The 17,895-nt window shown below is 44.7% G+C and overlaps 1 protein-coding gene and 1 non-coding gene across 7 annotated transcripts in view; one reads left to right on the forward strand and one right to left on the reverse strand.

The window, feature by feature from the left end:
• FAM118B (family with sequence similarity 118 member B) overlaps nt 1-17,895 on the forward strand; it is a 29,633-nt gene that overhangs the window by 747 nt on the left and 10,991 nt on the right. For 3 of the 6 annotated variants that reach the window (XM_043534073.1, XM_037882451.2, XM_043534072.1), the window contains exons 2-3: nt 13,905-13,978; nt 15,636-15,719. In XM_043534073.1, coding sequence (XP_043390008.1) covers nt 15,643-15,719 — 77 coding nt within the window. In that variant the 5' untranslated portion in view covers nt 13,905-13,978; nt 15,636-15,642. Of the gene's footprint in view, nt 1-4,904; nt 4,958-13,904; nt 13,979-15,635; nt 15,720-17,895 lie in introns of all 6 variants that reach the window. The other 3 variants (XM_037882450.2, XM_037882454.2, XM_037882452.2) reach the window with 2 other exon arrangements.
• On the reverse strand, nt 17,121-17,194 carry TRNAI-AAU. Its single transcript has one exon. It is a non-coding gene; the product is annotated as a tRNA-Ile (tRNA).

A 17,895-nucleotide genomic window follows, 5' to 3' on the forward strand; every position in this document is an offset into this window, starting at 1 on the left:
GGCGGGGGCGGCGGCTGATGTCCGGGCTTGGCAACGCTGCATGGCCATTCCTCACCTAGCACTGACATGCAGCCCCCTCTGGGGCGGGGGCGGCGGCTGGTGTCCGGGCTTGGCAACGCTGCATGGCCATTCCTCACCTAGCACTGACATGCAGCCCCCTCTGGGGCGGGGGCGGCGGCTGATGTCCGGGCTTGGCAACGCTGCATGGCCATTCCTCACCTAGCACTGACATGCAGCCCCCTCTGGGGCGGGGGCGGCGGCTGATGTCCGGGCTTGGCAACGCTGCATGGCCATTCCTCACCTAGCACTGACATGCAGTCCCCTCTGGGGCGGGGGCGGCGGCTGGTACCCGGCTTGGCAACGCTGCATGGCCATTCGTCACCTAGGACTGACATGCAGCCCCCTCTGGGGCGGGGGCGGCGGCTGGTACCCGGCTTGGCAACGCTGCATGGCCATTCCTCACCTAGCACTGACATGCAGCCCCCATCCTAGCTGACGCTTACATGCCAGCAAAGCTTTGCTGTGTTGACCAGGCCTCCCCGAAAGACCCTGTCTTCGCTAGGAAAAAGGTGTTTTTTTTAAACATGTTGGCTAATCCTTGTTAAAATTCTGGTGTAAATTGGCAAGGAATAGTTTGAACGTGTTAGTTATTCAAGGGCTCTTTTCGTAATGTAGATGTGACCATTGGTTAGTGTTTTAATAACTCTCTCTCCCTTTTGCTGACCAAGAAAGGACCGATAAATGCTATTTCTAGCATATGAGGGGTGGAAACCTTGCTTGAGACAGTTTGCTGTGTTATGGATTCACAGGGTCTGGACTATCCTCTGGCCCTTAAACAGTGTGCTGGGAGTTACTTGTTAGTGTGCCAGACCCTAAAAGGTCACACTTTTCCATGAGGATAGACCATGTGGCTTCAATGCCTTGGAGACTGGGTTTTGGGGCTCAAACACTCCTGTTTCTCACCATGAGTGCTGCACAGTGAATCTGACTGAGATAGACTCCTGATCAGAGACTTTTTACCTGTTTCAGGTATCAGTGCACATCTGTATTTGAAGTGACATCAAGCAGCCTTTTCCAAACCAGAGCAGGTTTTGAATCTGTTGCAATGCAGCATCTAGAACAGGGGTGGGCAAACTTTTTGGTCCGAGGGCCACATTGGGGTGGGGAAATTGCTTGCAGGGCCATGAATGTAGGGCTGGGGCAGGGGGTTGGGGTGTGGGAGAGAGTGCGGGGTGTGGGAGGGGGTGTGATGTGCAGGAAGGGGCTCAGGGCAAGGGGTTGGGGCACAGGAGGGATGTGGGGTGAGCGAGGGGGCTCAGAGAAGGGGGTTGGGATGCAGGAGCGGGCGCACAGTGCGGGAGGGGGCTCGGGACAGTGGTGCAGGGAGGGATGCGGAGTGTGGGAGGGGGCTCAGGGCAGGGGGTTGGGGTGCAGGAGGGGTGCAAGGTGCAGCAGGGGGCTTAAGGGATTGGGGTGCAGGGGGCTCAGGGCAGGGGATTGGGGTGCAGCGGGAGGAGGGGGCGCAGAGGGCTCAGTGTGCCTGTGGGTACCTCCACCGAATCTCCCATTGGCCGCAGTTCCTCATTCCTGGCGAATGGGAGCTTTGAGGGAGGTACCTACAGGCAAGAGCAGTGCGCTGAGCCCCCTGCCCTCCCTCCGCCATGGGCTGCAGGGACGTGATGCTGGTGAACGGTGCGGTGCCACGTGGGTGGCAAATCCGCGGGCCGCATCTAAAGCTCTGAGGGGCCGGATCTGGCCCGCGGGTCGTGGTTTGCCCACCCCTGATCTAGAAGCTCTTAACTTTTGCTTCTGTATGCTAACCTAAGGTAGAGTTTGCACTGGCAAAAGCTGGGGCTCCGCCAAGCCATCCTTCTGTAGAATTCATTTCTGTTCTCTCTGTCTCTGTCTCTTGAGTCCCATGAGGTTCCTGACATCTCCAGTCCATTGTCCTTCTGCTGCCAAATCACACTGAGTTCAGCCTGTCTGGGCCTTCCATTGTTAAGTATTAATGTTCAGTCTGACGTTCCCATGGTTTTTTCTGGGTCTTCTGTCAATATGTTGATTCCAGACAGCTCTTGATGATGCCTTCATCTCACCCCAATCAGCTGTGGGACCCAAACACCTCATGTCTCTCCTCTGTTCCAGGAGAAGTGTTTTCACTCCTCTACATTCAGTAGGTAACAATACCAAATCAAATGGCTCAACCAAGACCCCTGTTGTTCATAAAAATATTATAGAAAGCTCCCACTTTTGTCACTCTCTACCGTTCCCAGCTGACATCTTGAACTTGGATCCCAGCGCAGTTCCCTAGCACTAGACCATGGGCTTACCCCTTTTTGACTCCCTTGCATATTGAGGTGTTTCTGTTACTTATTCAGAGATGCCCCCCAATGTCCCTCCCATTCTCCATGACCAAAATAATATTCTGGTCTTGAGCTAAAGATGATCGCCAATTGTTCAGTGATAGACCTGCTTTTGGTAAGATGTGTTGCTCTGTAAGCCCCTTCTCTCCAGAAAGTGGAGATCTTCCATACCCACTGCTCCTAAGCGAACATACAAAGGAAATTTGATGGATTAGTGTAATACAGCTTAAGTTTCAGTTGTTAGGTTTTCAGTGTTCTTAGAAAATTTGAAATCTGACTGTTCTGGTTTAACCTGAATCTAATGATTTCTTCCTCTCATGGGATTTGGTAGTCTGTGGAACCTGTCCTCATCCTCTGATCTCACACACAAAGAACTCACTTTAAAATGTTGGCAGTGCCTGGTTGTTAGGCCACTAGCTTCCTTGTTCTGTCTCTGTAGGCCCTGCAGCTCTTGTTCTCTACTGTACCGTCTGATGAAATCTTGCTTCCATCTTACCCCTTTGTTTGTTAAAAATACTCATTCTGTAAACTTAAAATCCTCTTTTTCGATTGCATACTCCTAGTTTTTGGCTGATTGGTGTCATAAACTTTTTTTTACTTTGTGTGCAGTCCCAGACCAGAAAGCCTCTATGCCTCCTATTTACTGATTTCTCTTCCTCTCTATCTTCTTTCCCTGACCTGTCTCGCTTTTTTTTGATTGGGTCGTGTTTCCCTAAATGAATGAGGCTGTCCCTTCCCCTAAGGGCTGAGCTTGCTGCCTTTGTAGTGCCTGCCCTTGGCCAAGCTTAACTCCTGAAACTTTAACCTCCCAGGTAGCACAACATAGGATGGTCAGCCAGAGAGGAGTACTTGAAAATAGTTGTTTGCAAATGAAATTTCTGAGCTTTTATTAAAGTGACACTAGTGTCGCAGTCCCGCAGCACTTAAGATCATAAACCAAGTTCCATTCTTAGTATTTAACAGTCATTTAAATTTATTGTTCAATATGTGAATAAAATGTGTAACTTTCAGACAAAGTTCTGAGGTTGAACCAAGATTAAACCACACAATCTGGTTCAGCTTTGCAATGGGCAAACTATCTAAACAAATTCCTTACTATTTATTTAGTTTAGCACTTCTATATGACAGCTCACTCTTCTTCAGTAGTTTTACCAGAGCCTTAGCAAGCTGGCAAAATCTACAAAGACCAAGCTAGTTTGGGACCTCTCTGGAGAAGTTAACAGGCTATCCATATGAACTCTGTCCAACATTATTATAAACATCAGGGTTGTCACAAGTTTAATCAAATAAGTAAATTAATCTCCTCTTTTCAGATCAAGAGTGATGGTTTATCTAGTGGCTAATCAGTTGTAATTCAGGAGAAACAGCCTCTCATTGTTGGGAACATATTAAACACTTAGGGAGAAGCAAATAGTATAGATGGAAACTCAAGTACAGACATAGTTGCTGAGGTTACAGATAAATAGGTAACCAGACAGGAGCATTTAGAGGGATGGGAGCATGAAAAAAGCAATACTATTGACTTCTGATGTGTGTAGTGGGATGACAATGCCAAATTAGTGTCCTGTAACTGCCTCCCTGGAGCTCTTGTCCAACCAGCTGCACCAGGACTATTGCGTGTAGTATTGTCTCTCAAAATTTAGGAAGGATGTAGCAAATCTAAAGAAAAGCAAAAATAACTTAGCTCCCACAGTCTCTCTTCAAGTGACCTGAATTTATACAGTCAAAGAGATGACCCGGCGGGGGGGAGACACAATCCCAGGGATGACCTTGGAAGATAACCATGTGTTCTAGGAAGGCAGTGCTTAATTCTCAGAAATTGGTAGGACGGATGATCTGAAGTTAAGGGAGGAAAGTTTGGGCTAGATATTAGGAAAGAATTCTAAACCATCCCTCTTGAAGCTTAGAACACTATCACTGCTGAGATTCAAGAACTGGTTAGACCAAAAGTTACTGAGGTGATTTGTGTGGCTACTTTTTGCAAAATGCGGGGAGCAGAAAGTATTACACAACATTGCAGAAAAGCGGTTATCTTTGATTCTGTGTCCTCCTACTGCAAGATTCTCAAGTAAACACCGTAGAATTGCTTCCATAAGGGGAAAATAAACTTATTCGTGAGGTAACCAAGGATTTATCAAACATACCAACTCATATTTTAGGGGTGTGTGACATTCTTCAGTGAACTGGTTAGAGTTAAAAAGATCAGGTGCTTAACATCTACAGGCCTAGACAATCATGATGTCTATCTTCTTCATACAGAGCTCTTGTTTGTTGTGTGCTATTGTGCTTCCTGACAGACAGATCTTTGCTTTGGAAAAAAAAAAGTATTATACTTCCGAGAGAAATTGCAACAGTGGCTGTTTTGCAAGTGCTGTCAAGGGTTCTTTAAGACACATCTCATTACATGCTCCGGTATCTAAGAAACTTCTGACCATTGATCTCTCTCTGTCGTAAAGTGGGAATAATGAGAGCATGTTGGGTAGAACTGGCAAGAAACTCCCACGTGTTTGGAGTGTTCCTAACTTTTCTTTGGATCTGCAGTGACACAATCTAATCAAAGGGAGGGTGAGAGGACAACAGAACAAAACCTAAAGGTAAGAGAACAGGTGTTGTAAACATTTTATTCTAAATTAAAAGACTGTGCTTTATGGTTTTAGAGTAACAGCCGTGTTAGTCTGTATTCGTAAAAAGAAAAGGAGTACTTGTGGCACCTTAGAGACTAACCAGTTTATTTGAGCATGAGCTTTCGTGAGCTACAGCTCACTTCATCGGATGCATAGCATATCGTGGAAACTGCAGAAGACATTATATACACACAGAGACCATGAAACAAAACTTCCTCCCACCCCACTCCCCCGCTGGCAACAGCTTATCTAAAGTGATCATCAAGTAGAGCCATTTCCAGCACAAATCCAGGTTTTCTCACCCTTTCCCCCCCCCCCCCCCCCCCCCCCCACCACACACATACAAACTCACTCTCCTGCTGGCAACAGCCCATCCCCCTTTGAAACCCCTCTTTATAATGCGCATGATAATCAAGGTGGGTCACCTCCAGCACTAATCCAGGTTTTCTCACCCCCCCCCCACACCCCCCCCTCCAAAAACCACACACACAAACTCATTCTCCCGCTGGCAACAGCTCATCTTACAATGTGCACAGCAATAATCCAAGTTTAACCAGAACGTCTTGGGGGGGGGGGTTTGCAGGAAAAAAACAAGGGGAGACAGGCTACCTTGCATAATGACTTAGCCACTCCCAGTCTCTATTCAAGCCCAAACTAATAGTATCCAATTTGCAAATGAATTCCAATTCAGCAGTTTCTCGCTGGAGTCTGGATTTGAAGTTTTTTTGCTTTAAGATAGCGACCCTCATGTCTGTGATTGCGTGACCAGAGAGATTGAAGTGTTCTCCGACTGGTTTATGAATGTTATAATTCTTGACATCTGATTTGTGTCCATTTATTCTTTTACGTAGAGACTGTCCAGTTTGACCAATGTACATGGCAGAGGGGCATTGCTGGCACATGATGGCATATATCACATTGGTGGATGTGCAGGTGAACGAGCCTCTGATAGTGTGGCTGATGTTGTTAGGCCCTGTGATGGTGTCCCCTGAATAGATATGTGGGCACAGTTGGCAACGGGATTTGTTGCAAGGATAGGTTCCTGGGCTAGTGGTTCTGTTGTGTGGTATGTGGTTGTTGGTGAGTATTCGCTTCAGGTTGGGGGGCTGACTGTAGGCAAGGACTGGCCTGTCTCCCAAGATTTGTGAGAGTGTTGGGTCATCCTTCAGGATAGGTTGTAGATCCTTAATAATGCGTTGGAGGGGTTTTAGTTGGGGGCTGAAGGTGACGGCTAGTGGCGTTCTGTTATTTTCTTTGTTAGGCCTGTCCTGTAGTAGGTGACTTCTGGGAACTCTTCTGGCTCTATCCATCTGTTTCTTCACTTCCGCAGGTGGGTATTGTAGTTGTAAGAATGCTTGATAGAGATCTTGTAGGTGTTTGTCTCTGTCTGAGGGGTTGGAGCAAATGCGGTTGTATCGCAGAGCTTGGCTGTAGACGATGGATCGTGTGGTGTGGTCAGGGTGAAAGCTGGAGGCATGTAGGTAGGAATAGCGGTCAGTAGGTTTCCGGTATAGGGTGGTGTTGATGTGACCATCGTTTATTAGCACTGTAGTGTCCAGGAAGTGGATCTCTTGTGTGGACTGGACCAGGCTGAGGTTGATGGTGGGATGGAAATTGTTGAAATCATGGTGGAATTCCTCAAGGGCTTCTTTTCCATGGGTCCAGATGATGAAGATGTCATCAATATAGCGCAAGTAAAGTAGGGGCGTTAGGGGACGAGAGCTGAGGAAGCGTTGTTCTAAATCAGCCATAAAAATGTTGGCATACTGTGGGGCCATGCGGGTACCCATAGCAGTGCCGCTGATCTGAAGGTATACATTGTCCCCAAATGTAAAATAGTTATGGGTAAGGACAAAGTCACAAAGTTCAGCCACCAGGTTAGCCGTGACATTATCGGGGATAGTGTTCTTGATGGCTTGTAGTCCATCTTTGTGTGGAATGTTGGTGTAGAGGGCTTCTACATCCATAGTGGCCAGGATGGTGTTATCAGGAAGATCACCGATGGATTGTAGTTTCCTCAGGAAGTCAGTGGTGTCTCGAAGGTAGCTGGGAGTGCTGGTAGCGTAGGGCCTGAGGAGTGAGTCTACATAGCCGGACAATCCTGCTGTCAGGGTGCCAATGCCTGAGATGATGGGGCGCCCAGGATTTCCAGGTTTATGGATCTTGGGTAGTAGATAGAATATCCCAGGTCGGGGTTCCAGGGGTGTGTCTGTGCGGATTTGATCTTGTGCTTTTTCAGGAAGTTTCTTGAGCAAATGCTGTAGATGCTTTTGGTAACTCTCAGTGGGATCAGAGGGTAATGGCTTGTAGAAAGTGGTGTTGGAGAGCTGCCGAGCAGCCTCTTGTTCATATTCCGACCTATTCATGATGACAACAGCACCTCCTTTGTCAGCCTTTTTGATTATGATGTCAGAGTTGTTTCTGAGGCTGTGGATGGCATTGTGTTCTGCACGGCTGAGGTTATGGGGCAAGTGATGCTGCTTTTCCACAATTTCAGCCCGTGCACGTCGGCGGAAGCACTCTATGTAGAAGTCCAGTCTGCTGTTTCGACCTTCAGGAGGAGTCCACCTAGAATCCTTCTTTTTGTAATGTTGGTAGGCAGGCCTCTGTGGATCATTATGTTGTTCAGAGGTATTTTGGAAATATTCCTTGAGTCGGAGACGTCGAAAATAGGATTCTAGGTCACCACAGAACTGTATCATGTTCGAGGGGGTGGAGGGGCTTTGTCATTGAAGGGATGATCTGTTATATTTGATAGTACTCACTGCGTGGGCAGTCTGGTCATGTTGCAGTTCATTGTTCATTGTTTGCAGAAATTCAGAACGAGGTAGAAAAAGACACAGCTCTTAGGTGACATTATATCCTAAGTCGTGCAGGTTCAGCATCTGTTCCGATGTCTGTAGATAACTCCATATCATAGGGAACTCCTAACTTGAATTATGCATCTGATGAAGTGAGCTGTAGCTCACGAAAGCTTATGCTCAAATAAATTTGTTAGTCTCTGAGGTGCCACTAGTACTCCTTTACTTTTTTCCGCTTGTTAAAGACAACATACTTATAAGGCTAAGTCCTAAAACCCCTGGGGACATGCTACTCCAAACTCCCATGACGTCAATGAGAAGTTGGAGCATGCAAAGAATGCAGGATGATGCCCTAGACCATGGGTAATCAATTATTTTTTGTCAAGGTATAGTCAAGGACCACACTCCAGAGAAAATAATACAAAAATAATGATGATTATAATAAGTAAATAGAAAGATTTTGCAGTGTGTTCAGAAGTGTCTGGTGGTCCAGATTTGGCCCGTGGTGGTCCTATTGACTACCTCTGCCCTAGATGAATCTCTGTGCTGGTGGCAGGTCCAGGCTTGACTTCACTGTAGGCTGAAGTCACACAACAGCATCGGCAGAAGCAGTACAGGCTTCCCCTTGTAGTGCAAACTGCCACTCTGCCTTGAGCCTGCACCGAAGGGCCTACCTTTGGGATGAGAAGGGGAGAATTCAGTTTTCATGACTCATTCAGTCCTTGGTTTCTCAGTTGAGACTGCCGGTAAGAGAGTCAGTTGTGATGGTGATTTTTTTGCATGTGTGTGTGCTGTGCAAACCTGGAAACTGAGGCTGTCAATTTGCTCAGTTCTAAATTATAGTATAGTATGGCTTTGTATATGCATCTTCTTTTAATAAAAATCCACGTACAAACTCTGTTACAAATGTGATTTAACACCATTTACTCCAGTCGCTGTATTTGCATTACTTTCAGTAACTCCGCCTTTCTGAGCAAATTAGCAAAACTGATGCATTTTTTTGTTCCCTACTGTGCTCGTAGATGGATCTCTGTTCTCCTTTCTTCGTTCTCCTTTCTTTCTGTATTCTCTTTTGTGTAGATCTTTCACACAAGGCATAACTCCCAGCCCTCTCCTCCCCTCCAGTAACTAGATTTCACGGAGGAGGTCGGATTTCACAGTCTGTGAAGCATTTTTCACGGCTGTGAATTTGGTAGGACCCTACACACATACGTGTATGTGTATTACATCAGCATAGACTAAGTGTCTAACCCAGGGGTTGGCCAATCTGAGCCAAGGAGCCAGAATTTACCAATATACATTGCCAGAGATCCACATTAATACGTCAGCAGCCCCCCATCAGCTCCCTGCTCCCAGCGCCTCCCGCCCACTGTCAGCGCTGTGGATCAGCGCCTCCCCGCACCTCCTGATCACCTGTTTCATGGTGTGCAGGAGGCTCTGGGTGGGAGGGGAAGGAGCAAGGGCATTGCAGGTTCAGGGGAGGGGCGGGAAGGGGTGGAGTGGGGGCAGGGCCTGTAGCAGAGCCAGGGGTTGAGCAGTGAGCGCCCCCCGGCACACTGGAAAGTTGGCGCCTGTAGCTCCAGCCCCGGAGCCGGTGCCTAGACAAGGAGCCGCACGTTAACTTCTGAAGAGCCGCATGGGGCTCCGGAGCCACAGGTTGGCCACCCTTGTCTAAGCATTCAGTAGCTGAGGGAAGAGCACTGTGCAAGTCCATGAGGGAATCAGGCAGCATTTACCGATGGGTGTGGCCTGCATCTTCTGACGGGCCACAGCTGCAAAGGAGAGTCAGATGCCTCACTTACAGTCATTAACAGCACACGTGAGCTCTGCACATGTGATGCAATCAAACTTTACTCAAAGACGGTGGGAAAGGTCAAAACCAGGGAGCTGGTCTGTTGGATCTGTCAGAGATGGGCATTGGTAAGGTTAAGATTTTGTCATGGATATTTTTAGTAAAAGTCATGGACAGGTTGCGGGCAATAAACACAAATTCATGGAGGCTGTGACCTGTCTATGACTCTTACTAAAAATAATAGTGTGGGTGGGAGCTGACAGCCTGAGCCCTGCAGCCTAGGGGGTGGGAGCAACTGACAGCTCCAACTACCTGGGGCTGAAGTCGCAGAGGTCACAAAAAATCACGGAATCTGTGACCAACTCGTAGCCTTAGGCATTGGCTATGGAAGCCTGTTCTTGCCACCTATTCTGTCTCTTGGAGGTGATGTCACTGTTCCTTAGGGGACTTGTCCAAAAGAGGTTGCCTTGAGCTAAAATGGTGTCTCTGTGGATTAAACACATCTTTAACGGAGTAGGTGTGGCACGTCTTGCACCGTAAGGAGCAGATTCTGCAAGGCAACTTGTCACCTGTGTCAGAAGGGGCAATGTTGGACAGAACCGACAGCCAGGCCAGATTTGTCAGGTTCACAGTACCTGTCATACGCATTGTTTTGTTCAGCTGAGTGTCTGCTAGTCCTCTGTGGAAAAAAGCTGAGCCACACGGAACCACTCTGCTACAGAATAGCACAAGGCAAGCCCATATTTCTCAGGTTTGGTCTGCCTACCAATTTAACTCGGCATAACTACGTCGCTCGGAGTGAGAAAAATCCACACCCCTGAGCGACATAGTTACACTGACCTAACCCCTGGCATAGACAGCACTATGTCGACAGGAGGGCTGCTCTCATCAACATAGCTGCTGCCTATCGCAGAGGTGGAGTCCCGACGCCAGTGGGAGAAGCTCCGGTTGGGATAGGTAGTGTCTTCACTAAGCACTGTCATGGTGCAACTGCAACGCTGTAAGGGTAGACAAACTTTCACTGTTTGCACATTGGCTCTGTAGACGATCTAGCTGTTTTGCTGATCAGGTGGTTCATTGTCTTTTATTTTTGGCAAGACTTTGGTAAAATGTTCCTTGACTTTCAAGGAACATTCCAAATAGAACACCTAGATACACAGACTTTGGGTCATAGTCTTCCTATGTCCATTCAGGAAGATGCCACATACTATGCAATATATTGTGATATTTATATAATTTATGATAGAAGCTATCTATGTACTTATATTGAAGATGGTACTTATATCGATCATGCTTTTCACCACTGAAATATGCTTTAACCTCCTCCGTTGGGGATCCATTGGTATCTGACCTGTTATTTCTATTAGCAGCTGTGCTTTTGCTACAGACTTCCTGTGTGACCTTGAGCAAGCCAAGTAAATTTTTCTGTGCCTCAGTGTCCTCATGAGTAGAATGGGTCTAATCTGTAGAATAGCCCTCATGGATTTTGCGTGGTAACTTTTGAGGAAGGAAAATAAGCGGGGGAGAAATACTTCAGCTATTATAGAACCGTTTCTCACTGAGGAACAGTGCAAGGCATTGCGTTGTTTTGGGAGAAATTTGGTTTTGGTTTGACTGAATTATGGGCATTTGAAAATTTGTAAGTGTGCAGATTGCTAAGCTACCTGTGTAGTTTACTGCCTTAGACGCTTGATACACTTTAGGAAGTCCACAAAGAACCCTATTTTTCTTGTGAAAGTGCAACCATGCCTGAATCTTGAGTAGTTCTGTTAGTGTTTTTTGGCATGATCAGAGTTGTTGTAAGGCATTTTAAATCCATGCTTCGTGTGAAGTTCAGCAACATTAATGTGAGACTGCCTGTGTTTGTGTTGAAGCATTTGGTTTTACTGTAGTTGTACCCTCATTATTCTGATTTGAATGCTTTTGCACAGCTGTCTGACCTGTACTTGGTCTCACTGATTGCATCTTGTGTAAGTGTTAGATTTATTGTTTGTATAGATTTTATACAGGTTTAGATGATGACATTTGTGTAGATTTAAGGATGATGATCCATTTTAAAAATCACTTTGGTTGCACATAGTGGGTGTTCAATTATATCTCTTGACTCTGCACACTCCTTTCAAATCAAAGTGAAAGTCACTTTGCATTATCTTAAATACTTTTTCTAACCTGCCTTCAGCATTGGACAAAGCTGTCGGGATAAAGAGCTCAGATTTTTACTCCAGGAATGAGATCAACAGGAACTAGTTATCACAAGATAAATGTGAACTGACTTCATGTGGAAAAAAAATTGACTTATTCAACCCATCTGAAAAATGCTTTTGGTTTTCCCTCACTCCATAGAAGGAGAGTTTGATGATGGGAGAATAGGATTCTGGAGCCAAGAAGCCTTAAGAGCTTGATGCTCACACAGTCTCCAAAGTTACTGTAGCATAAACTGGGATGTTTCAGGAAGAATGAACAATCGTTTTTGTCTGAATGTTGCTATTCTCCATTTTGTCTTCACTTTTGTTCTTCATTGGGCTGCCATTCACAGCAATATCAGCTAGTGTAAGACTCCCCTCTGCAGCCTTCCCCACAGTTCAATTGTCAGGAACTGAATAATTCCAGTGTCTAATAACCTGGCCCAAAAGATGCTCATTTTCTCTCAGTTCCATCCCCCCTGGAGAGCAGCCATTTTGCCCTGGCACATGACCCGGAGACTTACATTTCTTGACTCTGGGATTAAAACCTTGATTTTAAGAACAGTAATCCCTGCCAGTAATAGCCTGACTGCTGCTAATGCTTTAAATATAAGCACTCTTTTTCCTGAGATCTGACTAGGAATAGTTTCTCTTGTTTTTGATAAGGGGAGGTTCAGTGTGATGGAAAGGTCTAGTTCCTGACGATAACTTAGACGTTGTACAGTTAAGTTAAAATCCAAATTTATTTTAAAAGGCCCTTCATACCATAGATTCACTTTAAATAATGACTTCCCCAGTTATGTTTGTTTACATTGTCCAGGCTGAGAGAAACACAAGACTGTTCATTTTAACTTTTGTTTATAGTCAGTTTCACGATGATTCCCATGGCTAAGTACAATTTGAGTTTGCAAACCGTACAGGGAAATGCTTACATCCAAACTCCATAAACAGTTTTGATGTTTGAATGTCAATTGCCTGATATATGATGAGGTGAAACAAATATAAAAGCTTACATTTTGTGCCTAAATTACCTTGGTGTTTCTCTTTAAAGAAATTGGAAGCTTATGCAGGCTACCTGGGCTTAGAACAGAGTCTCTAGAACGCTTAAGTGGCCTACATAACTGTTCATGTCAGTTTAAAAACTTGGCTGTGAGTCCTGTTTTCATTGTGGACTTGAGGTGATTTTGCATAAAATAATGTGCAAAATATGATTTTATATTTCAGCTAGATTTCATCTGAGTTTCATGGTTAAGCACTGATAGTTCATGTCAAAACAAATTGTTATACTTTCTTTACACCTGAGCAATTTTTCTGCTAGCGGGCGTTAGAATGATCAGAAATAACTAAGGGATAGCTTACTCTGACAAAAGAAACAGCTGCTTTTGGACTGAATTCGACTACATTCTTCACTCTTACTTTTGATAACTACTTCTGAAAATTTTACCCTTCAAGTCCCAAAATACTTCTGATTTCTCCTTAACCTAATTGTCTTTTGGCTCAATTTTGTTTATTTCATAGCTCCTTTTAAAAAAAGAAAGGAATGGAAGATTGCTAAACATGGGCAAAGATTTGTTGTCTGTTAAGTGGGATTCCAAAAGGCAAACGTTGGAAGCCTTGAGTTCTCTTCTCCTTTTCTCTTCCTACTCTTCACAGTTCCCTGTAGCAGTTGTTTTTGTTCCTACTGCCCCCTTGCGAAATGTCTGAGTTAATACCCGACTCACATTTTTTTGTCTGAGCCTTAGGGTGCTTAACTAAAATTGATAAGCCCTCAAACAATACGAGCGAGGCTGCTGTTTCTTTTCTCAGATCTTACCGAGTGTGGTGCCCCTCTGAAGGATTTCAGGTGGCTTCCCAAAAACTGGGATAATGAAGAGCTGCCACAGCTAACACTTTGATCTGGTGGCAGAAAGCACTTGGCAGTCACCTGAAAGGAAGAGTAATGGTGCCTTGAAAGAATTAACCTGTATGATAAAATATTCCCCATGGGAACAATCACTGATCTGGATCATGTCAGAACTAATATCGCTGGGGGGAAACTGCTTTTCCCTGTATGCCCTTTCTGGAAACAGGAGTAGTTCACACAATAATATGTTGAGCTAGAAGGAATGAGGTGAAATTATTTTCATTTTGTACACTCACAGGTATGTACAAGTGTTGTGATCAGCGTACTCCAGAAAAGAAGTAATCCGATACAGAAGATCAAAACTTTTTAGAAGTGAGTACCCCTTGCCAAAAAAGGATACCAGTAAAGGCTGTCTGAGGCCTACAAAGGCAGAGCCTGCACATATTATATCAGCATGTGGGATGAAATCCAGGGTGTATTTTGAGTTTTGTAAACTGTACCCATGATGATTTCACATTGCAGGTCACACTGACAACTTGGCCTGCAATGTGCAGGAGATCAGATGGACCATCACGAGGGTCCCTTCTGGCCTTAAAATCTGAGTCTTACTTGCCAGAAGCTTGGGAGCTGTACTTTGTAAACTACAGAAAATCCAAGCTGGTCACACTTAAATTATACCTCTGCGGGGGAAAACGTTTAGCACTGTTTGCTGTCCTTGGGTTTATGTCAATGTTACGAAAAGGGAACTGGGACCATGAAGTTTAGATGCAGAAGACATTGGGTTCAGTCCCCCAATTTACAGCCACTAATATTAAGAAGGCACTGAGTTTTTACCCTAAAATATAATCTGCCTTAAAAGCTGTTTGTTCCTAGCAGAGAAACTAAGAGACTCCCCTGTAGGTCATTTGTTCAGATCTGGCCCAGGTTGAATGGCCCTGAAAGTCAGTGATCTGTGTAAAATAAATTATGGTCTCAGGCCAGTTGCTACTCAGTGGACTTCCATGTCACAAAAATGACCATCGCATTTAGCACAAACTAGAATCTTGCTGGTCCCTTTGAGATGGCCTATGACTGAGAAGGCAGTGGAGACTGAGAGATGCCCTCTCTTTCCCTTTGGAACAGTCTTGTTCCAGAGGGGCTGGCTTAGTAATAGGAGAAGTATACTGGCAATTCTCCTGACCAAGGGTTTCATTTGAAGTGGTATTGACAAAGGTTTTCAGGTATATAATTTGACATTTAAATTGTCAGCATGGAAAATCTTCTGGAGTCTAGATATATAACGAATATGATCATTTACACATCACTGAAGAATAAAAAGAAATCCACAATAGCCTCTTTTGTAAAGTCAACAAAAATCTTTTGTGCTTGCTTCTGCTGGCCCTGGAGCAGCAAGTTTGCTATCAAATACAGTTCTCAGAGGTGCCAACCTTGCCCAAGGATGCAGGCCAACAAACCAAGATGAGTGGGCAAGGTAAAATGAAGGTGTTTGACTAGAAATGAGCTATTGCCTTGATGCCAGTGCTAGTACCTTGGGGGAGGTCTGCTGCACAGCTGCAGGGGAGAAGAGGCGATCCTAGTGCCAGGCTGGCATCAGGAGTGATAAGGCAATGGCACAATGAGTATGGATGCTTTTTAAAACCTAATCAACCATGTTAATTTCAGCTATTGAACCTGGGTGAAATATGTTAGAGGGTGGAGCTGGTAAGGAATTCATATTTTTAAGCTTCTGAGAGGATATGTTAGCTAATGGGGAGTTTGAAACTGTTTGTGATCAGCAGTCATTAGAATAGTCTCCTGGATACTTTGCAAAACTTCATTAAAAATAATAAGTTTTTGGCTCAGTAAAGATGAGCAACTAGGTTGGAGCTGAAGTGCAGAATCCAGAATAGTGCAGTCCTTAGCCAAAAAATGATGTGATAAAGATAATGAGACTAAATATTTGTTCTTCCTTTACAAAGTTAGTTATTTAGCCTGCTCCAGATCGGATAGCATGTATTAATTTCGCTTATTGTAAATTTGTCTGCTACAGAAACTGGATGGCTTCTACAGTGAGTGTGAACTTGGATAAAGACACGCTGTTGGTGGATGGAATACCACCTGCGAAAAAGCCCAGGTAAACTTACTACTTCTACATTGACATTGAAATATTAGTAAGAGGGAAATGAAGAGTGTTTTTCCATGACACTGCATTCGTTTTAGAAAGGGGTGTGACATCTGGCACTACGACTCAGTGATCTTTCCAGTGCAGTATGCTGTCTTCAGCAATCCATTATAACCACTGTTTTCTTGTCTGTGTGGATAAAAATCTGTTTCGGGGGGGGGATCAGATTTTATATAAATTATATTTTGATATAAATCCGATTTATTTTAATTATTTTTTAAAGCTAAACCTGTTTAAAATCTGAATTTAATACAAAATGTGTTAAAGCCTACTTATTTTTTATTTAAATGTTTTAAGAGATAATAAATATACTGACTCCATGAGCCTCTATCAGAAATAAAGTGAAAGGCTGCTTTCCTGTATAAAGGAGGACTCAGCTGGGGGGAGAATCTGACTGCGGAGGTAAAGCTTGATAAGTTTGGAACAATAGCTCTTGTACTGTATGCAAGGCTTGATCCTGTGAGGGACCCAGGGGCTATGTTCCTGGGTGCAAGAGACTGCTGAAGTTATCACAGATGTTGAGACCTGGCCTCTGACTTCAGGAGACACCACCACATAGCTCATTACTGGGTAGCAAAAATATGTACCAAATTGAAGCTTTCCACTTGGTGATTTAAGTTGCCTTGGTTTAATTCAGTCCATCCTGTTTCTTGTGATGTTTTAACCTTTAGGACAAGGGAGTTAAGATTAAGAAAATTCCCAGGACTTGTTCCCTTTCAAAGCAGAAAAGGGCATTTGCTTTGCTTCAGTTTCTTTAAACTCCCTATCATGCTGGAGGGTGCCGGGGTGTGCTTAGATATTAGCCAGCGCTTGATGTTCTCTCTGGGTTGGTTCTGCGGAAAAGTGTCTGTCTGAAGAGCTGTTAGAGGAAGTGTATTCAGCTAACCTGACTTATTTATTGGCTGTGAGAAGACAGGAAGGTGGGTGAAATAAAACTTAATTTAAATAACAATTAAAATATCCAGGTCTTTGGTTTTTTTTTTAAATAAATATTTTTTTGTTTTTCCTCCACCCTGCTGAATTCTAAAATGAACAGAGAGGAGGCTCGGCATGTAGGCTGGCTCGCTAGGAATGTGGTGATAGAAATGCCTACTGCTTATCAGTGTGGGAACCAAATCTCTTTCCTGAGCTGCTGTTGCTTAGAATCGTCACTTTGTTTGGCTCATAGAATCATAGAATATCAGGGTTGGAAGGGACCTCAGGAGGTCAACTAGTCCAACCCCCTGCTCAAAGCAGGACTAATCCCCAGTTTTTGCCCCAGATCCCTAAATGGCCCCCTCAAGGATTGAACTCACAACCCTGGGTTTAGCAGACCAATGCTCAAACCACTGAGCTATCCTCCCCCCAAAGGTGTGGCCCGTACGGGGATCGAACCCGCGACTTTGGCGTTATTAGCACCACGCTCTAACCAACTGAGCTAACTGGCCAGCCAGCCATGCTCCGATACTCAGGATTTCAACCAACAGGATTCTGAAAATATAAAAAAGCCTGGTTAAGATTTCACTCCCATATTATTAGGGAAAGATTGTTTCTTTTATAGATGATGCGGGAAAATTGGGGTTCAGAATTAATCCCCTAAATTCTCTGAATAACCCGAATAGACCCAGATTTGCAATAGCAACCAATAACATATGCACAAACCAAAGGATCAAATAGTTCTTTTCTCAAATGGCAGCTAGCACATGGAACTGTGCTGATCTCAAAAGAGCTTTCAGGCCAATCTACTGCTGCAGCCACACAACTTGGTACATAACCTGCACTGAGACAGAGGTACTGACTATGGGAATGTCTGTACTGCAAAAACAAAACCCCTCAGAGCCTGGATCAGCCAACTTGGGCTTGCGGTATTGAGCTAAAAATTGCAGTGTAGATGTTCCTGCTCATGCTCTGAGACCCATTGAGTGGGGAGGCTCTCAGAGACCAGGCTTGATCCCAAGCAGGAATGTCTGCACTGCTATTTTAAACCCCATAATGCAAGCCCGAGTTAGTTGACTTGCTGTGGAGGGGGAGATTGCAGTGTAAAAGTATCCTAGGTATTTCTGTATTTACGTTCCCATCCTTGCCGAGTGTCAAGAGTTCTCAGATTGTGTTCCTTTTGTATTTGGATTGCTTCTCTTTGCTCATTCTC

The sequence above is a fragment of the Chelonia mydas genome, chromosome 22, assembly GCF_015237465.2.
Source record: "Chelonia mydas isolate rCheMyd1 chromosome 22, rCheMyd1.pri.v2, whole genome shotgun sequence".
NCBI classification, from domain to species: domain Eukaryota; kingdom Metazoa; phylum Chordata; order Testudines; family Cheloniidae; genus Chelonia; species Chelonia mydas.